Below are 24257 nucleotides of genomic sequence, written 5' to 3'. Positions count from 1 at the left end.
TGTTTTGGCAACAAACATTATATATATGTATACCTGGAATTTTTTACATCACACATGTGCGTACTGTGCGTAATGGGCGCCACGCCCTTGGTCAAGTCAAGTACAAAATGGATAATCAAAAACATAAATGGTCAACTAAAACTAAAAAAAATTATGATATTACCATCTTAAAAGGAGATATCAATTTGCAAGCTGACGACTAAACGTTCTTAATTCACATATAAAATTTTCACTGGGAAATTCAAATGACATTTACTTGGCCCTATAATATATAGTGAGAATTGCACTTTTAAATATATTAAAAATATTTTTACTTACTTTTTGCAAATGTAGCTTGTAAGCTCGGTCATTTTCATATCGCATTAACAATTTATTAGCAGCAGGGAAATTCCCAGCGCCGAGCCCTGTCCCATGGCGTGGCATTGTCACTTTTCAATTCCTGCCTTTAAAACTCAAGAACATAAATTCCACCACTCTGAAAACTTTAAAAACTTTTAATCCATTTCATTACTTATTTTCTTAATTGAAATCAATACACTAATGAATAAAACAATTCAAAACACAACTTCAATGAATATTTTAAAGGTAATGATGAATATTATACACCAATTAGCTTATCTGTACATCCAATATTCAATACTTATGATCCATATCCTATCACATTTTTCAACTGATACAAAACTCTACCATCCGTGAATTCCTTCTCAACTGCGATAAAAGAAATAAAATCGAAACAGTTAGTTTCTCTTCACAGAAAACAGATACAAAGTTTAATCGATAGTAAATTACTGTCTTTTAAGGATCCACTCATACATAGTTAATCTTGTTATTTTATTTACCTTTGCCATTCACATGCTCTACCTGTAGTGTACGGTCGTTGTCAAGACGACTCGGCCAATCCGAACACCTTTCAACTTTTAGGCCGTTTCATAATTTCAACAATTTTTTAACCAAGGGAATTAGAAGAAAAGTTGTAGAATAAATGATATTTTTTATTCCGAGTCTTTTTAAGTGTAGGTACTTGACTGACAATTGAAGTTGTAGGCTGTTTAACAACTTTAAATTGGACACAAATGCATTAGCTTGCTGTCTGCTACTGGATTGCAAGATTAGCCGCCCTTGGATATAGTGTGTAAAATCCCATGTTCGTTATTTTACCGTCTCCGTAAAACCTTTGAAAGATCAGAGAATATATGCATATTTCTGCCACGAGATAGCTAGGCAACTATCGCGATACTTCTAAAATTTATCTTGACAAAACGAATTTTTCTGAAAAGATTATCTCAATACAGTAGTGGAAAGTTTCCTGGAAATATTATTGCGATAATTTACATTATTTTCTGGATACTTTTTGTCAAAGAAGTATATAGCTCTTTGTTTTTGTGTAAGTTCCCACAGCTGCCATTAGATTACCGTTCTCGATACTTTCAGAAATTATCTCAATATTTCAAACTTTTCTGAAAAGTTTATTACAACAGCCTAAAGTTTCCCGGAAATAAAAGGCATATCGAGAAAAAAATAATTTATTGCGATAATGGTTTCAGAAAAATGCACAATTTTGCTGGAAAGTTTAAAATATTATCGTGATAGTTAACGAGCATCTCGTGGCAGTTCCAAGCATTAACGCGAAATTTTGCAGTAAAACATTTCAGGGAAATCAAATAAAAAATTACTAGATCTAGAAACTATTATTTATTACTTATATCAAATGTTTTCAGAAAAATGCACACATTTCCTGGAAAGTTTACAAATTACCTAGCTATCTCGTAGCAGAAATATGCCACCATAAGAGAAAATGGCACAGCTTTTAGAAGTTCGAAATTTCAAAACTGATTTCTGTTTTACATCAACAAATTCCATACTGCCTGGACAGTATTCTTGTCTTGGTATTGAAACTACACGGATCAAACAAATATCTTCTAAGTTTTACCGGCTATCAAACTAGATTTCTGAGTTCTAAAAGTCTGTGTCAACCCATATTCTCCCCCTTTTAGTAAACAACTCCTAAACCTTTCATATGCAATATATGTTCTCATCTATTTGGTCATATATAGTATCCAACTCATGTATTAAACAAAAAAGAAAACAAATTTATATTGTTTTCCTCAAATTGTAGCTATTAGTTAAGCGTTGACTTTGGGCCTTTAACTTAAAGATGACAGTATGCACTTCCTGTTTTGCTTTAGAGCTCTAAATTGGACCTCGACCGTCAGCAAATTTGCTTAGAGAGGAGACATACATGATAGAAGATTCAGGCATAATTAAGTTCCCAATTTGTACGTATCAAAAGTTTTCGATTTTACACACATCTTAATGACTTCTAAGAGAAAATTTAGTTCTCTAAATTGATGCTCTTTGATTTTCAAATGACTAATTACTCACAAGTCGGTGATGCTCCTCCCACATGCACGTCTTATCTGCAGGAAACACTGTAACCAAGCTGATCCGGCTCGGACTGGAGATGTTGTTTTTTTTTTAATTACAAAGTAACTTTCTGAGTCGTGGCAATTTTCCAGTTGTACTTCGTAAAATTATCAAACGTTTCGTTAAAAGAGGTTTTGACCCGACAATTTCAGACATGTTTGGTGCACCTCGCTTTGTCGAGGAGGGAATACTTTTTGTTTGAACTGTTCTATGGATTTGAAACTTTGTGGTGGGCTTTGATTTTAAGGTTTTTTGCCCACCACACGCCGGTTGCCCCCCCCCCCCCCACCACCCACACACTCTCGTTTTGTTTTTGTAACTGACCGTTCTAATGCGATGACAAACTTTGTTCAATCTTTGTATTGTCCTGGTTGTAAAATTGTTTGCTTTGTGTGATTCTCGACAGTTAGCACGTGCATCCGTGCACTATTCGCTTCTGCTGCTGAGAGCGTGGCTGTCCATGCTGGATCTTTGTCCCTGTTTTGATTGAATCTGTCCATGAAAGTTATAAAAGACGCAAATCACTCACACAATATTGTTGTTTAGAACGGCACTCTACAAGCAAATGTTATGGTATCCTGTGCCAGTATGTACATAGCATTTGAGGCAGACACATTTAAAAGAAAAGAGTGTTTGGTTTGATTTTGGATAACTTGCGAAACACGCTGTAGATAATGTTGACTGTCAAAGTCTCTTTCTTTTTATCGACTTTGTTTGAAAGATAAATTTATTTTCACACACTAAGATCCTCTATGATTTAGTGCGTATATTGTTTAAATTAAAATAGATATGCAAAGTCTATATCAAGATTACTTCTTTACACAAGCACATTAATATTGAGTGCATATTACAGTGAAATACAAAAAAGGAAAACCTTTAAAAATCTTCTGTCTTGAACCACAATGCACTGAGCTTAGACATTTGGCATGTAGCATTGTCTGGTGGACCTCTACCAACATTGTTCAAATCAGGACCGGTCTATACACAATGAAATGCTGATTCTTCTGGTGGTTGAAATATCACTCAATAAGCACTGGCTATCAGTCCTTTCAAGGCTTTGATTTAAGTTTATAGTATAATCAGTTTTGTTATCGGGTCATCGGGTTGTGTATATTAACATAACAGGGGAAAGAGATTAGCACCAACTGTGTTTTAAAGAAGACAGTGGAAAATATAATATAATTACAATACGGAGGATAACAAATGACAGAAAAAACGACTATTACTTTCGTCCTAAATGTTAAATTCTTAAAATTTGATATTTAATCCATTGACGTTAATTCGTTTTCAAATACAAAAAAAAAATAGCTTAATGTGAATGGAATTCACAGCGAAAATACTCCATGAATCGGCACTGTTATTTTCACAGAATGGGGATAGAATCCAGTAACATATTCCTCTGTTGATCAGACTCTACCAAAACCGAGTCTACTCTTGCTTGGATGAGTTCTATCTTTCTAAAGGATCTTCATGAAGGCGTATCTACCTTAAGATTTCATCGCAACAGTCGTGTGCCGGTCGCGCGTTCTTGTTCTTGGACACATAAGTGTTGTGTTTTCTGGTCATTTGGGATCAGGGAGATCATTCAGTTTTACTTTAATAATAGAATTCCGCGTAAGCCGGTGCTACCTCAGTAGGACATGACGTGTGTTGCACATCTCAATACCTTTAATGTACAGACTCAATCAAACCGAGTCTGCTATTATTTTGCTTGGTTGCGTTCTATACTTCTAAAGAATCTTCTCACAGATTTTATTGGCGTTGTTATATTTTGTGATCGTTTGCGATCTTGCATTCCATTCAATTTAGATATTTATTGATATATAGATATTCACGGTACACAATCACGTGGTCTATGAGTCAAGCTGTAGGTATCGCGCCAAGCATTTTTTGTCAACAAAGCGTCGATTCAAGAGGAAAATTCGTCGTAAGTATTTCGTTATGAATTTTTGTAAATTGTCTTTAGTATGTTGCAAGTCCGTTTATAAATGCGTACCTCCGATCATACTGCATTTGCCCGTGTCTGCTTTAGTTTGGCTGGAAATCTTGACAAACTGACCAAAATCTCAAAGTCGCTCTTGCTATCGCTCCAAGCTGATTCCAGAACCGCATTAAAACCAGCTTTCTCTTGTTGAATTCTCCAGATGGCCGTTTTGGTTTGTTACTTTTTGTCTCAAAACAGGCGCTGATAGATTATTTTTCACGTTAAAAGTGTTATTTTCAGGTAAAACCAAAGATAAAAAGTATGCTATTGCGGCAAGTTCTGGAAGATAATTGATATCGCAACAAGCTTAAAAAGTATGCTCTAGCAGGTAGTTCTAAAAGATAAATTCTATCGCAACAAACTGGAGCATTTATGTGCGACGACGGCTTGAAAGGTTTGAGCGCGATTTTCAGGATAAATCAAAGGCTTTGAAACAAAATAAATATGTTTATGTGTTAAAGTAGAGCGGTATATTCGCGGGGCTATTATAATCGTGTTACAAGATTAAAGGTTAGTCGTCAAAGAAGACTAATAAAACATATACAGTTCTTATGTTTGTAATTAATCTGTGATTTACACCGATTTGATTAATGCCAGTATTTTATAGTTCAAAGTCTAAGTTTTGTTGCAGTAGTCATTAAATCCAGGCGTCAACAATCCGTCTAATACATCGCCCACTCAAATGCACGTTTGAACACACACACGCTTGAAAAATCGCCCATGCCCTTGCACTACCTCCCAAAATGGTCAAAATACATATAGGTATCAAAACTTCTAAAAACTGGATTAGATCTTTTACATGAGGTGAAAAAAAGCTCCTATTTGCCGCCATTTAAATATAAGAATATCATTTTAGGCCATGAGTGCAGTTTATTTCCGGGTGTATAATATTTTTGTAACGGAAATGTCCATAAGTGTTAGCAATATATGATGGAATTCATTGGTTGAAATTTACTTTACTCAGCCTTCTTTAACAAACAAACAAATTGACGTCATACTTATTTTAGTGCAAAATCAGAATTACGGGATTGAGAAGTATTGACGAAGTCTTTCGATTTTCAGAAAAGAAAACGTACTGTTGATATATTAAGCCTTGTTCACTTTATTAACAGATAAGCGTTGGGTCTCTAAGAAAAACAAGCTAAAGCGATGAATGGCTAAACAATTCTGGCATTATTTTGCAAAGTACATATAAAATGATTGTTCAGAAAATTCATTCCACCTTTTCAGTAGCTAAAAATATAGTGGATATATAAACAACCTTTAAAATTGTAGGAATTGTTAAACAGAGGAAATGGTTTGCAACTGATACAACTATGCTTCGACATGTCGAACAGTTACTGGAAGAAATTATTTTGAAGTTTCGAAATATAAAATTTTAATATCGTATGTTACATTCACAGTCATTGGCAAAACTGGTGTAAGCGTCTAATTTTATCCGAAATCCATCATTACAGAAATAATATACATGTTTTAGATACTATAAACACATCATTAAAGTTTACAGATGTAAACGTTCTTTTAGCACATTATGAACTATTGCTTCAGAAAAAATAGGATTTCTTACTTTCAATGTAGAGACAAGGTATATGTTAACCAAATATTCATAGGAACGAATTTTCGGGAAATGATACATTATTTTACAATCATATGATAAGTGTGACTTTTATCTTGTTTAGTATGATTATACATGAAGTTACATGTCTTTAAAAATAATAAAAAGGAAGCTGAAAGTTCTGGAATGTGTTAGTATTACAACTGTTTAAATGACCTGACTCAGGAAAAGTCCAGTCTACATCATGATACATAGCCTTAAAGGCTTACGAGAGTTAACTGTGTAATAACTAAAATTTCCAACATGCAAATTTCTTCAAACTTGGTCTATTGACTCATGACAATGTCTAAAATAGAATTTTGAAAGAAACGTCCTATGTCAGCACCCCTTGAATTTTTAGTCGAAAGGCAGCCAAATAACAAGCAAACATGCTGTGTATCATAAGTTGTCGAGTCCAATTCTTACGCTCGGAGGGATCACAGTTGCTTTCATTCTGCCTTGCATTGCTGTCCCGTCGAACACAAAGGGATCCCCTTTAACTGCATTCCTGTCTAGGCTCACTTTAGCTACCTTTTTCATACACAAGACCCTAGTTCTCTTTGAGCGATCAAAGTCGTGGTCCCTGTAACAAGCAAAAAGACAAAAACTGGTAAAGTCTTAATATAAGATCAAAGATGACTTATTATAAATGCAGATGCGACATGTCGTGTGCCTGCTATAACATGTCGCTACGTATTTAATCCCAAAACAAATGAATACATACATGAACTGCTCACGGCGTTGCCAAGGGCGTTGATAGTTTTGTTTTACTCATAGTTCGTTATGAACTGACTCAAATCGAATTTTGCTTTTGTTTGTCTTTTTTTTCTATGGATCTCTTCAGAGTTTATTCAATTATTTTGTAACACGGCGGCGTTTCCTATGAAGTTTGTTTGTTTTGCCGGTATAAAGGTTATTTCAGTGAGTTTACAGACTAGAATTTCCCATATTTTTATCATTATTAATAATATATATAATTATTATTGAATATAGGTTATTACCTGTCTTCCAATGTACAACGCTTATTAGTGGGCACACGTTGTATGGATCTGTCATCTGCTCGTTGCTCATATTTGCTACCAGATTGCAAGCAGTCTTCCGACTAGTTCGATAGTAAAAGGACCTGTAAAATAAGAATAGCACGTATAATTCAATGTCATATTTTCTCAAAATAAAAGTATCAAATATTTCATTTAGCATTTGCAATATCATTTGACCAGTTTTGGTTTAGGTGAAATAATGATATGCGTTGATTTAAGTATAAATACTGATGGTAAACTGACTTAAAATAAGAACATCATTTCAGCTTGTTGCGATATCATTTATCTTCCAGAACTTGCCGTAATAGCATACTTTTTATCTTTGGTTTTACCTGAAAATAACACTTTTAACGTGAAAAATAATCTATCAGCGCCTGTTTTGAAACAAAAAGTAACAACCAAAACGGCCATCTGGAGAATTCAACAAGAGAAAGCTGGTTTTAATGCGGTTCTAGAATTAGCTTGGAGCGATAGCAAGAGCGATTTTGAGATTTTGGTCAGTTTGTCCCGTTTTCCAGCCAAACTAAAGCAGACACGGACAGATGCTGTGTGATCGGAGGTACGCATTTATAAACGGACTTGCAACATACTAAAGACATTTTACAAAAATTCGTAACAAAATACTTACGACGAATTTTCTTCTTGAATCGACGTTTTGTTGACAAAAAATGCTTGGCGCGATACCTACGGCGTGACATCATAGACCACGTGATTGTGCACCGTGGATATTGGTAGTTTCATTATCGAACAGGGTCGATCAAACCGAGTGTGCTAAAATGCGTGTCTGCTTTTAAAGCAACTAGTAATTTTCCAACCTATGAACGATAAGTAACTACAAACGCATCAGACAAAGATATATGTACCAAATACACTTTTTGAAGATTTTTTTGTTTCAGATCAAATGTTGTGGTATTTGCATTGCGTCCTACGGCAGCTTAAGCATCGCTTTATGCCAAATCGTTGTGTGGCAAAATAGCTTCTTTACAAAATATGAGCAGCAGAAGTTGCATTTCGATTCTTTTACCATTTGTTGTATATCGACAAGTTCTTTTTAAATGCTCCGTGATTTTACTATAGATAAATACGTTATATTTCGATGCAATGGTGATTTATGGCATAACTCGAGTGTTTTAATATTGTGCACAGAAGCTTGTAATTAAACGTATATGTATTTACTTGTTATTATTGATTCAGTACACATATAAGGTAACACCATCTGTTGCAGTTTAAAGCAAACAGTAATTGAAATTTCATAATTTCTTTTGATCTGTTTAATTCTTTGTATGCTTTTAATCTAGAAATCTCAACATTCTGCTCAAAGGAGGGGACACATTTTCATTGTTTAACTTCAGCTATTCAGTATATTGTACATATTATATTATTGAATTTCTGACATCATGTTTACAAAACATTTTCACTCTCAGCTGAGTTTTTTATAATGAATCTTTTTATGTCATTTATATCTAATGGCATGGTTAAAATTAAATGTAAAGTTGATAACAAGTTTCATGTGAATTTTCATTATTGATTGTCAGACTCAATTTGAATTAATCTTTCTGTCAAAAAATTTCAGTCTCAAACTCAGTTGAGACCGAAAAATACGGCTTGATCACAAAATTATTGGGATGGTAAATGTTTCCATAAATAGAAACCTGATGTTTCAGTAGTAAGGACAATGATAAACAGCATGTACATGTCAAGTATTTGCTAAAATGGAAATAAAATATTACTTGTTACTAAGTGACATCAATAAAATTGCACCTATTCGTTGGGTTTAATTTTGTCACACGAATGCAAGTATAATAGGTACATTTATGTTACCTGTATATAATAGGTACATTTATGTTACTTGTATATTCATTTAGTATACGCGAGTATGTGCATGTTGTTCTTATTTCACAGGAGGATAATATTTCATATATTTATAGTATTTGTAAGTATTTATTTTCTTTAGAATGTGTTTTAAATCATGTTTAACACTGACGCTACTATAAAATAATTAATTAAACCTGCAAGTCTATTGTTTCCAAATATTCAGTTCTGCAATAGTTTTACTAATGACAAGAATATATGATACAATAGCAATACTTCTCAACAGGCTAATATTAGGGCATCAAAAAATAAAATATTTCGAGATTTTCAAATTATGGAAGCGTGCAGATGCCAGCAGAGAGATTTAAATTTGTCTTACGTACGACTTACTATCTCCTACGTAGGAGTTAGTCAATTCGAAAACTGGCCAGATCCCATCATGGGTTCCAGAGTCATGAAACTTGGTCAGAATGTTTATTTTGATGACTCCTAGGCCAAGTTCGAAAGTCAAATGATTTATCAACGTGTTAACGATGTGTAGATAAAAGATATACTACTGTACACGAGTGCTAAATTTACATAAATAATTTATTCTATTATCAAAATTATTCAAATGTAGGACAAAGCACAACGAAACTGTTACAAGGTTTTAAGTATTTACCATATTCTAAAATTAAGCACAGATCGTGCTTATTGTTTATTTTAAACAATGAGAGCGGAAATACCTTGACAAACGTATGTTTAATTAAAGGGTCATAATGCCTTTGCTTTAATGTGGCTGTCATATTTCTATAATGGATTTATTTATTTATTTTGTTGGGTATAATGTCGCACCGACACAATTATAGGTAATATGGCGACTTTCAAGCCTTGGTGGTGGAGGAAGACCCCAGGTGCCCCTCCGTGCATTATTTCATCACGAGCGGACATCTGGGTAGGACCACCGACCTTCCGTAAGCCAGCTGGGTGGCTTCCTCACATGAAGAATTCAACGCCATGGGTGAGGCTCGAACCCACATCGATGAGGGGCAAGTGATTTGAAGTCAGCGACTTTAACCACTCGGCCCTTCTATAATGGAAGTATTATTTTTGTTAAATCTTATTTTCAATATTTTTGCTTATATTTGTCAAAGGTTTGAATATTGAATAACAAAGCAGAAAGTTTTAATGATCCATTGTTTAGATCACTTCCCGTTATGGTTAGTACTGTGTAAAATATAAAAAAAAAATGTGGAAAATCACAGGCCGCCCAGCACGACATAAACGAAAATGTTGCAGGCTCGGTTTGATTGAGCCTGTTCATGGACTGTAGTGAAAATGCAAGCTACCGTCCATGCCCTCTAGCCCCGGGTTGAGCAGAACTCAACATTTACACATGTTATAAGTACAAGAATATAATTTAGAGACATCCGCGGCAGATGTATTCATACGGCTGTGCACATGGTACCTTGATTATGCGCAGAGTGCAATTCCATGATACAACATCTATTCGGACAGCTCCTGTATCTGTTATTAACAGAAGTTTAATGCTTCAAGGATCTTTAAGCATAATAACTCGTTTTCCAAGTAAATTTGAAACAGAATATATTCATTTATATTATAAGCAAATAAATGGCGAAACTTTTAATTTGCCGTTTGGCCTCAGGTTATATACCGTGGCAACAGATGCGCATGTTAAGGTGGCGGATATGAGTAAGTATCATTCAGTTATTAACCATAAGTTCAGTTGTGATGTTTATTCATGGAGAGACAGAAAACTACTTCTCATTTTGTTTTATAAAACCAAGACTGCTGACGGTCTCAGGCAGATTGGTTAGAACCACAATCCTCCACCTCTGCCAATGGCCAGCTATTAGTTTGGACAGATCATTGATAAAAACAACGTAATTGGTGAGGTTTAAAAATATGTTAGAATTATAACAAAAAAGATTTATAATTTAAACCTGTGCTCATTTCCTTCTAAAATGATGATATTCATAGTCAAACTGAATTCGCTAAACAGCAGATGCCTACAAATTCTCTCTCATATTTCGACTCAAGAGAGGTCATTGAGAGGTGATTTTATGTATTGTTTTCATGACTGGACCATCCTTAATTTTATGGCTTTCGCCGAAAATGAAAAGTTCTGACTTTTCATAAAAACACAACACTTTTTTTAATAATGATGGTTTCTTCTTGACTACTTTGTCGTGATTTTCTTGTTGCTCTTCTTTCTGCAAATGTATTTATTTGGTTATTTAGGTTTTCTTTTACAGATTTTTACACGAGCATTTTTGTGTTTTACATAATGTGCCCTGAGTGCCTGTCTTTGTGCTGTGTAAAGCGCCTTTGAACGTTTGTATCATGAAAAGGGCGCTCTATAAATATAATCATTATAATATTTTTATACAGTTTACATGTGTAAGGAGGGAATTGTACAACACAAGAGATAGCGTCTATATATCTTTTCACTTATAATGAAAATAATATGATTTAAGGCTGAATTTTTAAACATCATTAAATCTTGAGAAAATTTCAGTGGCTGCAGCACACATATTCAATGTCTGTAATTTACATTTTCTTGAAGAATATTGTCAGTGATTAATAAAAATCAAAAGAAAAGATATATATCTTTCACTTAAAATGAAAATAATATGATTTAAGATTGCTTTATTAAACATCATAAAAACTTAAGAAAATTTTAGTGGCTGCAGCACATATTAAATGTCTGTAATTTACATTTTCTTGAAGAATATTGTCAGTGATTAATAAAAATCAAAAGAAAAGAGGGTGTCATGTTTGATGTAAGAACAATATTTTCAGTCAAACAAACACGGTAAATTCAGTTAGAAATGAGGCCTCAAATTGCAAAACAACCTTAATGTCAAGCATAGATCTGCAATGTGATTAAATTAGCGAACAAAAATACAATGTAAATAAGAAAAATATAGCTCTACAGAACGAAACAAACATATAGAATTACTTTTAGTTCGCCGTTATGCAATACCATATTTTCGCACCATTTTTAAGTGTGTATTTCGTTGAACATAACCTATGCTGTCATTCAACATGTGTATAGAGTTCCGCTTAAGTCGGTGTTAGGGGGCATGAGAGAGGTTGAACATTTCATTACCTCTCATGAACAGACTCAATCAAACCGAGTCTGCTGTTATTTTTCTTGGTTGCATTATTTGCTTCCAAAGGATCTTTTTACAGATTTTATAGCATATAACTCTTTTCATACGAAATAGCTTATTTCTCGCTTCTGACCTTTGCATGACCTTTCCTCGTTCTTTTACTGCTCAATCATTCAAGGAATGTCCATTCTTTCTTCATTATACTTAAACGGGTCTCACTAAAAAGCGACAAGAAAGATTTTAGCGACAAGAAGCAACACGAAGCGTCAAGAAGGTTTTTTTTTAGTTTAAGTCATTTTTAATTATTAATGATGATTGTCATATATCTAAGAATGACCTTTAAGACATTGTACCATTTAAAAAAAATATCATTAAATGACTTGATTATCATACGTTCTAGATTCAGATCACGTACGGAGTTTTTTTGTCGCTTTGTCGCTTTCGGACCTGCATTAAGGTAGGAAGTGTCAAGATAAGCTTATTTTTTATTCAATAGCTATGGTAAAATATATTACAAGAATGAGTATATGACATCAGTACTTAAAAAAGTAACATTTTATCGTTATATGGCTAATACATTCAAATTTTGCTCGGAAGGTTTTCTTGTCGCTAACGGTACGGAAGTGTGATACTAAGCGTCAAGAAGATTTGCCTTTTAGAGTAAATATTAATGATTGTTATGTTTTAAAATGATATTAAAGACATTTTATCATTAAAAAAAATGTTTTTAACATTAAAATACAAAATTATTCTCTACAATTTAACCGTGCATGGCAGTTTTTCTTGTCAGAAACAGAAATATGTCATAGTAACTATTTACTCCTAACACATTGGCAGCAGCAAATCATATCGAACAACGGCTTTTATTGTCTGTGATTCGTGAATATAAAATCTTGAAGATCGAGTTTTCCGAGCTCACTTTTGAACTTATGCGACCTATGGTAAGGTTGCATTCCCGGAATAGTTTTATAACCGTAATATACCATTAATTTGAGTCAAAACTGTTGCTGCTAACTATTCGATGGTGATGTATTTCCTTCTCTGAGAAGTTTCTTATTGTGACAGAGAAAACAATTAAATTTCATGGATAGTGTCTGTATTTTTGCATATTTGCTTGAGATACGTGAGCCATATCATGTTTTCAATGACAGTATTATTTATGTTCCAGTCTCTTAGGCTAACACGAGGAAGAGGGAAGGCTGGTTAATGCAAATGAGCATCATTAAATTATGTTGTCATAGTCCTCATTGTATGTCGGGGAATAAGTTTACGATCCGTACTCTAGTCTAGTCACTCTAGTCATTCAGTCTATTCTTTGCCAATAGACAGTCTGGTGTAGCACCGATACACGCGAAGCCGTCCTGAGAAGAACCATGGTACTAGCCTCTTAAATTAGTTATGTGGGAGGCACCCAAGACTGTGTCTCAGAAATTTCAAGTGCCTGGACCCGGATTCGAAACCCTGATCCTGGATTGACTGTCAAGCGTTTAACCACTAGACCATCGGGCCACTTATAAGTTATGATAATTAGAAAATAAAAATAAACCTTCTTCGCGCTTCGTGTTGATTTCTTCTTGACGCTTTTTAGTTAGACCGTACGGAAATGTACGGTACGGTACGGGGGCAAACAAAACCCACAAAAACATCCGGGGAAAAACAACAACAACAACAACAACAACAACAAAACATTTCAATGTCAAGTTTCAGTACGATTTAAAAGAAAAACAACATAATGTAAAAGTTACTTACAATCAAAAATTATTTAATTATGATTTAGCTGTTGTTTAACTGGTTCCGAGAATGAAAACTTCTAACTTGTTATAGTAATCGGACATCTCATTTCGGGTATCTAATTATCTGCATTACATCACCTGCTCCAGGTAAGGGCACTTCTTCTCATTAAGATTACAAAATTTTAATAAAGTGTCATGTTACTTAAATTGTGGGTGCCATTGTAATATCTGCCACATAGACAAATACTACTAAAGTAAACCCTGGGAGAGAAAATACCAAGGGTCCCTACTGGTGCTTGAACCCCGGACCTTGTGATATGTAGGCAGATACTCTTAGCCATATCGCTAAAGGGTTGACCCAACAGCAAGGCTGGTGGAAGTGGCCTATAAACCTGCTATCACTACACATCTCCCCCTTTACTTTTCAGAGCTCACTAGTCCAAATAATAGGACACTTTGGGACTGTGTGACTATCGCTGTCCTGTCACGCCCAAACTTATTCTGCATATTTCTGTTAGGAAATTCCCAAAGATTACATCTCAGATAATTAATTTATGTTGACATTAAACAAATGTTAAAGCACAAAATTGCCTCGCTGACATTTCTTGAATGTATATTTTGTGTTTTGTTTCTGCAATTTAGTGTCATCGGCAATCCGTCAGTGTAGATTTCTCCTCGCACCTGTTTACACATATTTCTGTAGATTTAAGTCTTTTTTTTTAATTATAAGTTAAATTCAACTCATTTGAAGTTTCTGCATAAAAAGTAATGTTTAATTTATTGGAGCAAGTAAGATTGACCATCATTTTATTACTTTTTATATGCCTGAAGGGACGTCTTATGTTATACCCCCTGTGTCCGTCTGTCTGTCTGTTAGCAATTTCATGTCCGCTTTATAACTCTTGGACCCCTTGAAGGATTTCAAAGAAACTTGACTCAAATGTTCACCACAGCGGGACAAGGTGCAGAGCGCATGTTCTGGATGGCTCGCATCAAGGTCACACTTAGGGGTCAAAGGTCATGTGTGTTTGGTGTCCGCTCTGTAACTCTTGACTTTAACCCCCTTGAAGGATTTCAAATAAACTTGACACAAATGTTCACTACATTGAGACAATGTGCAGAGCCCATGTTCTGGATGGCTTACTTCAAGGTCAAAGTCACACTTAGGGGTCAATAGTCATATGAGTGTGTTTCGAGTCTGCTCTGTAACTCTTGAACTGCTTGAAGGATTGTAAAGAAACTTGGCACAAATGTTCACCTCATCGAGTCAGAACATGCGCTCTGCATGTCGCTTCAAGGTCAAGGTCACACTTAGGGGCCAAAGGTCATCGCTCTGTAACAATTGAACCCCTTGAAGGATTTTGAAGAAACTTGACACAAAAGTTCACCACATGAACACGATGTGCAGAGCGCATTTTCTTGATGGCTAGCTACAAGGTCAAGGTCACACTCAGGGGTCAAAGGTCATACCTTCGGGTGTATATTGCTCCGCATTGCGGTGCTCTTGTTTAGATTTTTTAATGTCTTCGTTTTCGTTACAGGAAAATGCAGATACAGGTAAGGCTTAGAGGGATGACAACTATAAAATAACAGATCATCCTGATAAGCCAAATAAGTAAGGCTAAGAGCTCACCAGCTCTCCAGAATGACACTCCATGCCCACCGCATGAGTCCGTCAAACATCCACGTCACCATTAAAGTAAACCGTGGGAGGGAAATACCAAGGTCCCTACTAGGGCTTGAACCCCGGACCTCGTGATCTGTAGGCAGCCACTAAAACCACGTCCCTAAAGGGTTAACCCAACAGCAAGGCTGTTGGAAATGGCATATAAACCTACTATCACTACATTTTAGTGTTCATTGAATTAATACACTATTAAACGTCAATAAGTAATGGTTTACTTACTTACTGGAATTGTTCCTCAGGATGAACTATGTAGTTCACTCTGGATTATATACTATTAAATTGAGATGGAGTCCTCACTCCAGTGTGTGGTATACAAGAATGCCCCTCTCCCAGCTATCCACATGTACATTGGCTATTTTGGCGGATGTTTTATGTCACTGAACATCAGTCACAGGTCAGTGAACCGCAGCCACTACACTACATACAGGTTGACTAGTCCAACAAATTTGATGCGATCGTAGGAAATATTGTGTTATTTTTGTCCCCCACCTTTTTCGAAGAAAAAAAGGGGGACATAGAAATAATTCTGCATCCTTCCAACCATCCATCCTTCCGTCCGTCACACTTCGTGTCCGATCCATAACTCTGCCATCCATGAAGGGATTTTGAAATAACTAGGCATAAATGTTCACCATAATGATATAACTTGTCATGTGCAAAAGCCAGACCCCAAGCTCCAAGGTCAAGGACACACTTAGAGGTCAAAGGTTAACAGGGTCTGTTTTTTGTCCGGTTCATAACTCTGCCATTCATCAAGGGATTTTGAAATTACTTGGTACAAATGTTCCCCATAATGAGATGACCTGTCATGTGCAAGATCCAGACCCTTAGCTCTAAGGTCAAAGTCACACTTAGAGGTCAAAGGTCAGATACAAGAATGACTTTTTCTGAAGCATTTCTTCTTCATGCATGGAGGGATTTTGAAGTAACTTGGCACAATTGTTCACCATCATAAGATGGAGTGTCATGCGCAAGAACCAGGTCCCTAATTTAGAATTACTTCCCTTTGTTGTTACTATAAATAGCTTATATTATCACTTTTTTATTACTGGCCATAGGGAAAAATCAAGACCACTTTTCTGTTGTAAAACATGCATGTTACATCCAATTTTTAGGTGTATTTTGACCTATCGCTACCTGGTCAGGATTATTGTGTAGACTTAATTTTTTTTTTTCAAGATTAACTTCCCTTTGTTGTGACTATAAATAACTTATATTGTAACTTTTTATAATTGACCATAGGGAAAAATCAAGACCACTTTTCTGTGGTACAACAATGTTACTTTCAAATTTTAGGTGTATTTTAAGGTATCTCTTCCTGGTAAGGATTTTTTTGTGGTCCTAGAAAAACAAAACTTACTTCCCTTTGTTGCTACTATAAATAGCTTATTCTTGAAACTTTTTAACCTAGTTGTTAGAATTGGATATGTCATTGTTTTGGCTTACTGTCCAGCAAACGTATACAGAATATGTTTTACTATAACATCTGCATGACGGGCATAATATTGTGACATTCTGGCACTCTTGTTATTTTTTGTTCATGCCAAGATGCTGTAAGCCTGTATTGGCATGCAGTATGTTTTGTGAAAAATGTTGTTAGGCGGGGGACTACTTTCAAAGCATAGACAGATCTTCGATGCTTTCAGTAAGACGATATGTTCAGTGGATGTGTTAAATATGTTTCTTTGTCTGTTGTTGGTATTTAGCTATCACTTTTTAGTCACTTCCACCGTGAACTGGTAAAACCTTCCGCAAGATTTTTTGCGGAAAGCTGTACCGGAAAATTTAGAACTTCGATAAAACGTCGAACCATAATTATGAAATGTCAAAATCGTAAAATATTGAAGTCTGACAATTATTTATAGAAGTGTTTAGTTTGCAATGTTAGTAAGCAATTTTTGTGCTCTCAAGTATGTCGGGTTAAGATAACTCCTGAAAATAGCTATAAAATGTTACATTTCATTTTTAGCTCAACTATACGAAGTATAATGGAGAGCTGTCCTACTCACCCCGGCGTTTCCACGTCCCCACTTTGTTCAAAGTTTTTAAACTTGAAATAGTTATTCCTCATCATCACCCACATCATATGGCCATAACTCTCACACCGTTATTTCATGAATTATCCTCCCTTTTTACTTGAATTTCAGGTTAAAGTTTTGATGCACTTTCACTCTATCTCAGTTATTCCTAAATGGATTTGATTCAAACTGAAAGTAGTTGTTCAACATCATCTCCCACATCATATGACACAAGGCCCATAACTCTGGTATCAATATTTAATGAATTATCCCCCCTTTTATTTAGAATTTCAGGTTAAAGTTTTGATGCACTTTCACTATATCTCAGTTATTACTAAATGGATTTGATTCAAACTTAAAATAGTTGTTCAACATCATCACTCACATCGTATGACACAATGGCCATAACTCTTGCACCAATATTTCATGAATTACCCCCGCCCCTCCCTTTTTACTTAGAATTTCAGGTTAAAGTTTTGATATACTTCCACTCTATCTCGGTTATTACTAAATGGACTTGATTCAAACTTAAAATAGTTGTTCCACCTTATCACCCACATCATATGACACAAGGTGCATAACTCTGGCACCAAAATATGTAAGCTGGCATCTCAGTACCCACTAATGGGAATGGATTGAAACTTCACACACTTGTTCACTGTCATGATTTGACATGCACTGTGTGGAGCACAGACAATGTGCAGAACTCATGAATCAGCCATGTCGGCTCAAGGTCAAGGTCACAACTCAAGGTCAAAGATTTGAGCCTTCCATTTTGTGTCCGCTCTGTATCTCCTAAACCCCTTGGCGGATTTTCATGAAACTTGGATCAAATGATTACCTTATCAAGACGATGTGCCAGCCATGTCGACTCATTGTCAAAGGTTTAAGCTTTCCATTTTGTGTCCACTCTGTATCTCTTTAACCCCTTGAAGGATTTTCATGAAACTTGGGTCAAATGATTACCTCATCAAGACGATTTGCAGAACTCACATCAACAAGTGAGCATGTTGGGGCAAAGTCAGGGTCACAGCTCAAGGTCAAAGGTTTGAGCCTTCCATTTTGTGTCTGCTCTGTATCTCTTGAAGGATTTTGAAATTCATTGATGTCGTCGTACATGGACTATAGAATATACTAAACAACGTCAGTGCTTCAACCCAATACCATCAACCCTTTCACTATCCATAACTGTACAGCAGCAGGGGATATAGCTGTCTTTCAGACTGCTTTGTTTTCAGAAGAATGAATATATTATGAACACATTTAGTTTGTCGTAAACATTGTCATAAATCGTCACGTTAGTATCCCATTGGGCATCCACACATACAAATGTTAAGGTAACCTACCTCCTTAAGTCCACAGATGTTTTGCTCCTATTTGTTGATGATCAATAGTGGGTCATCAGGGAGACCATTTTAAGTTACTAATAACTGGAAGGACTATACTAGATCTCTCTAATTCTTTAGGATTGATTTTTATCGTATGACCGTATGCAAAGATGACGAGCTATCACAACCAGTGCTAATGAAGTACAGTGTACCCCAAGGGTCAGTTTTGGGGCCAAAGAACTACACAATGTACACAAAACCAGTCGGAGCTATTTGCAGAAGGCACGGACTGAACAATCATTTCTATTCGGACGATACGCAGTTATATCAATCCTTCAAACCAATAAACAAAATGTCTATTGAAGAGACCATTCATCGCGTTGAAAGTTGTTTAAAGGATATAGTAAGTTGGATGAATACCAACATGTTGAAACTCAGTGCTGAAAAAACAGAATTAATAATATTTTCATCTGAACACAAGACACAATCTGTTTCAAACATATCTGTGAATGTGGACGGCTCCGAAATCAAACAATCAGGCAGTATCAGGAGATCAATCACCAGCTTATGAAGTGAACATGTTAGAAATATATACACCATCCAGAAATCTGAGATCGCAGAATAATGCATTAAAACTGGTGGTGCCCAAATGTCGAACAATGCTATTTGGTGACAGGAGCTTTCAGACAGCAGCTGCAAGGTTATGGAATGCCCTCCCATCTGGCTCCCATCTGGCATAAGAGAGTGCAAGACCTTGCAAAGTTTCAAAAAAGCGCTAAAGATGCAGTATTTCATAGAATTCTTTGGGAACTAATCTCACTGATTACCTGATTAATAATGTAGGTTCTTTCAAGTACTTAATTAAGAACTCTAGTGTGACAGAATAATGTTGGCAGTGTTTTTTCTGTGGGATGTATCATAGATGTTCTCCGGACTGTTTAGGTAGGGATTGACCCAATCATCCGGGTTGGTTTGCATGCTGTGATGCATTTCGCAGACATCATACCGGTTAATTCTGTCTGTTCAAAATGTAAGATATCTTCTGTTCTATTCTGCTCTAACCTGTGTCTTTGACAGGTCAGTTAATGTTTTACGATATTGTATTTTTGGTTCATGTTTTGATCTGCCTACCTTCAATTTAAAATGCTTGGTATCTTATTACCATAATGTAATTTTAAGTTCTTCTATGATAGTTCAAATACCATTTTTTCTTGAACATTATATAAATGTTTTTATGTAAAGCACTTTTAAACGTATTTTTATATGAAAAGAGTGCTATATAAATGTGGTATATAATAATAATAATAAATACCGGTAATAATAATTTTTATCAAAGAAGCCTAATTCGTTGTCAGCCTTTTATAAAGTTTCATAAATATCATAATTTGATTACATCTTATTTTTCGCACATTAGATTTACAATTAAATTAATTGTTGTCCTTGTATTGAGTATCAAACAATGATCTCCTTTGAGTTGTTCTTTAATTTGCTCTGTAAGTAGAAATCTGTATCTGCTATATAATTATAATTTTGATTAAAATATCTATTCTTCTAGAAAAAACATATACATTGTATAAACAAGATTCTGATTAAATCAGTGAACAGAAATTATGCATTACACAGATTTTTTACAACGAAATAAACACTAAACATGTGTTTAAAACGCACCTATAAGCATTCGGTTTTAAGAAACAGACACAAAAATAAGATAACATTGAAGAGAACGAAATCTGCAATCACAAGACACTTTTCGTGTTGAAATCGGTCTATATATGCTAACATTATGAAGATTTTAATCAAAAATAAATTTTTTCATGCTTGGTTTTCGCCAAAATTCTTCATGGGAAAATGTGTGAAACTGAAATCAGCCAATGTTTAACTTCTGGCCAAACGTTTATTATTTTCCAATTTATTGCAAAGAAATTTATACTTTTGAGAGAGAAAAGTGTCAGCTTTCTACAGACATTTTTTTTTTCATATCCGACCAAAATCAGTCCTTTAATAAATATTTGAAGTTACGTAGTGAAATATTATTGTGTGTTTCTTACGTTAAATACACACCGATACTGGTAAAAACAAAACAGCGATCGCTAATGGCTGATCAATATTTACAGGTATGGACAACAAGATAGCACAGGCAAATGTATTGATTATACGGAGTATCTTCTCTCCTTATTAGACCTTCCTGCTACTAAATAAATTGAGATTTCCTCTGCCAGTACGACTGTTAAACCTGATGTCGTCATAGCATAATTGCATCTGATTAGTAGATGGCCCCTATTGTGTTCTTGGTCAGAAGTCACAGGCCCGTAAAGCTGAAAAAGGTTTTTTGATCAACAAATGGAAAACACTAGGAGCCTACAGCTGCCAGCCATCGTAGGATGATTGCCTGTGGTCAGTAAATGATCCCTAATACTTCTGGGTCAGTAGATCTATGTTGCACTGACGTTGAGACTGAAAGTGGTTTATGATTATATGTAGAGACTACTTGGATTTTCAGCTCACCAATCTGTTACGGTGATAGTCTATGGTCTTTAGATGACCTGTTTTCAACTGTCCGTCCGTTTTGCACAAAGGCAACGTTAACTTTTTGCATGAAGGCACTTTACTCGCGAACCACTGCACCCAGGACCTTCAAACTTCACCTGCTGATAGTACTTATTGAGTACACGACCCCTACTGACTTTAGGGTCACCAGGTCAAAGGTCAAGGCGCTGCGGGGGGCATTTGTCACCATTAGTGACAGCTCTTGTTTTTGTAAGGAGTTGGGGTCTGTAAGTCAAAGATCAAGGTCATGGTGATGCCATGTTGAAAATTGTCTCCAAATAATAACTGTAGAACTCTTGGATTGCAGGCTTGAAATTTCATACAATGAAGTAGAAGACCCTTAAAGTGAAGGAAGTGCCAATAGTGTTGACAGTCATTTTTGTGAAGATACAGCAATGAATATTTGACCTTTAAATTTTATTGTTAATACAAATTGTCTTTTAGATAGGAAAGTTTACTTTAGGGTGTGTGGATGTATTATTTTGTCAATAATTATTATGCATACTTTTATTTTTCAGTTGGGAATTTCTCCAGTAAAGTCGTCTCCAAATGAAGTCTCCATACTCGGACTTTTATGTAAGTTTTCTTTGATGCCCTAGATCATTTAAATCTTTAAGACTGACTTCAGAGCATTATTGATTTTAGTCTTTTGTAACTTGAAAAAATTGAGAGCATTCCAGAGTGAAGTCTTTTAGTTTTCAGGAGTTTAAAATGTGGTAACATATGACTGGATATTTTATGATGTTAATTGTATGTATTAAAGGGATTAAGTGTAAAAAATTCTTAGAACTTATATTGGTCATTGATTTATGTATGACTCATTCAAACCTGTATATAAATACTTTACTTGGAAGAGCAAAAATGTGTTCTTTTGTTCACAAGGTAAAATACACAGAAAATATTTAGATAGAAAATGAAACTAGTGGTTTTTATGGACAGGTGGTTTCTTAGACATTATCACAGGTTTGACTGTACATGTCATAACATTATGCCTGAGAGACATCTTGTTGGAACATTCACAAGTATATTTTCTTCCACTGTGACAGGAAAAGTCAGAAGACTCTTGTAAGAAAGGTTATAGATACTGTGAAATCATACATGTGGTGTTTGGTAATTATGTCTCCCCCGGGAGACATACTGTTTTTGCCCTGTCCGTCCGTCCGTCCGTCCGTACGTCACACTTCATTTCCGAGCAATAACTGGAGAACCATTTGACCTAGAACCTTCAAACTTCATAGGGTTGTAGGGCTGCTAGAGTAGACGACCCCTATTGTTTTTGGGGTCACTCCGTCAAAGGTCAAGGTCACAGGGGCCTGAACATTGAAAACCATTTCCGATCAATAACTAGAGAACCTCTCGACCCAGAATGTTGAAACTTCATAGGATGATTGTTCATGCAGAGTAAATGACCCTTATTGTTTTTTGGGTCACTCCGTTAAAGGTCAAGGTCACAGGGGCCTGAACATTGATAACCAGTTCTGATCAATAACTTGAGAACCACTTGACCTAGAATGTTGAAACTTCATAGGCTGATTGAACATGCAGAGTAGATGACCCCTATTGATTTTGGGGTCAGTCTATTAAAGGTCAAGGTCACAGTGGCCTGTTCATGTAAAATCATTTTTTGGAAATAAGTTGAGAACCACTTGACCTACAATGTTGAAACTTAATAGGATGATTGGACATGCAAAGTACATGACCCCTATTTATTTTGAGGTCACTTGATCAAAGGTCAGGGTCACAGGAGCCTGAACAGTGACTTGAGAACCACTAGGCCACGAGTGTTGAAATTTAGCGGGATGACTGGACATGCCAAGTAGATGATCCCTATTGCAGCCAACCATCAGTGTCTCTTTGACTTTCGCTCCTGACCCCTATTGACTGCTTGCCTATAGGACTTTGCATTTGGGGGAGACATGCGCTTTTTTACAAAAGCATTTTCTAGTTTCACTTAAGATTTTTATGCAGTGGGAATGATTGAATCTGCTTTTTTGGAGAGGTGCTGGCTCTCTTGAGATGTCATTGAAACTGAAATTTTATTTTGTAGAACTATCCGAGAGATATGATGTTCAAGCCAAAGAGGAAAGGTTGCCGACTGACCAAGATAAACATTCTGGTTGTCTCCGTGCTAGGTGTAGGCTTACTGATAACAATATTGAACATTTACCAGCTGCGACAGTTGAAAGAAGAACATCTTTATCATACGAAGGATCACCTTTACTCAGAGGTTGAAGGTAGTGCTGGAAAGGCTACCAAGAATTCACCTGTGGTTTGGATCTCTGGGAAACATGTAAGGGGATTACTGTGAAACGTTAACCTTTGCCCTGCTAAATTGCTAAAATGGACTGATCCATCATATAATTTGTGCAGTACCACTTACACAGTGTATTATTAAAGGGGTGTTCACTGAACATTTACTGACAGAATAGTGAACAGTGCTGGCTGATCTTGGTCGGCACTGGTCACAAAGGCAGAATCACTTGCCGCCAGCAGGCAAAAGATTAAGGGTGTTTTCTACGTCTTTAGCAAGGCTTTTCATAAAGATATTGGGAAAGAGGCTCTGGCCTTTTAAATCTGGAAATTCATACACTATGATTGCTTATTTTCAGAAAAGAGCTGTGTTTTTTTTCTTTAAACCAACACTTTCACTTCCATCTGCAAAAGATGTTTGTAACAGAGGAAGAAATTTGATGGTTTCTTACCCAAAATTAACTCATCATTTCCTTATTTGTGAATCATAATTGCCAAATAAAAGAAATAACATTTTCGAAAGTTTTTTACCACAGCTGGGAAAAATAAGCTTGTTTTCAGTTGGGAAGTGGCTGAATGTAGACCCCTGTTATATAAGGAAGAAAAACCTTGGTTTGATATGTTAGAATTAAATGAAAACTGACTTATGATTCTTCTTTTGTGTATTGAAAACTGAATTTGATTTATATTTTACTTCAATTGAAAAATAGAATTCCATAAACAT

The 24257-nt window shown here is 35.5% G+C and overlaps 2 protein-coding genes across 13 annotated transcripts in view; one reads left to right on the top strand and one right to left on the bottom strand.

Annotated features, from left to right (window-relative positions):
- The window catches only part of LOC123536677 (uncharacterized), an 80285-nt gene extending 79147 nt beyond the window's left edge, over positions 1–1138 (bottom strand). For 4 of the 7 annotated variants that reach the window (XM_053548586.1, XM_053548607.1, XM_053548599.1 and 1 more), the window contains exon 1: positions 319–833. In XM_053548586.1, coding sequence (XP_053404561.1) covers positions 319–423 — 105 coding nt within the window. In that variant the 5' untranslated portion in view covers positions 424–833. The other 3 variants (XM_053548595.1, XM_053548593.1, XM_053548614.1) reach the window with 3 other exon arrangements.
- The window catches only part of LOC123536700 (probable tubulin polyglutamylase ttll-15), a 76680-nt gene that overhangs the window by 33041 nt on the left and 19382 nt on the right, over positions 1–24257 (top strand). Inside the window, exons 1-4 of one of the 6 annotated variants that reach the window (XM_045320082.2) lie at positions 13613–13850; positions 20851–21130; positions 21802–21859; positions 23331–23573. In XM_045320082.2, the coding sequence (XP_045176017.2) occupies positions 21833–21859; positions 23331–23573 (270 nt within the window). In that variant the 5' untranslated portion in view covers positions 13613–13850; positions 20851–21130; positions 21802–21832. Of the gene's footprint in view, positions 1–8934; positions 8976–13612; positions 13851–20850; positions 21159–21801; positions 21860–23330; positions 23574–24257 lie in introns of those variants that run through there. The other 5 variants (XM_045320090.2, XM_045320097.2, XM_045320074.2 and 2 more) reach the window with 5 other exon arrangements.

This window comes from Mercenaria mercenaria, chromosome 1 (assembly GCF_021730395.1).
Source record: "Mercenaria mercenaria strain notata chromosome 1, MADL_Memer_1, whole genome shotgun sequence".
In the NCBI taxonomy this organism is placed as follows: domain Eukaryota; kingdom Metazoa; phylum Mollusca; class Bivalvia; order Venerida; family Veneridae; genus Mercenaria; species Mercenaria mercenaria.
Note: the sequence above shows the minus strand (reverse complement) of the source record. Positions and strands in the feature narration are given on the sequence as shown.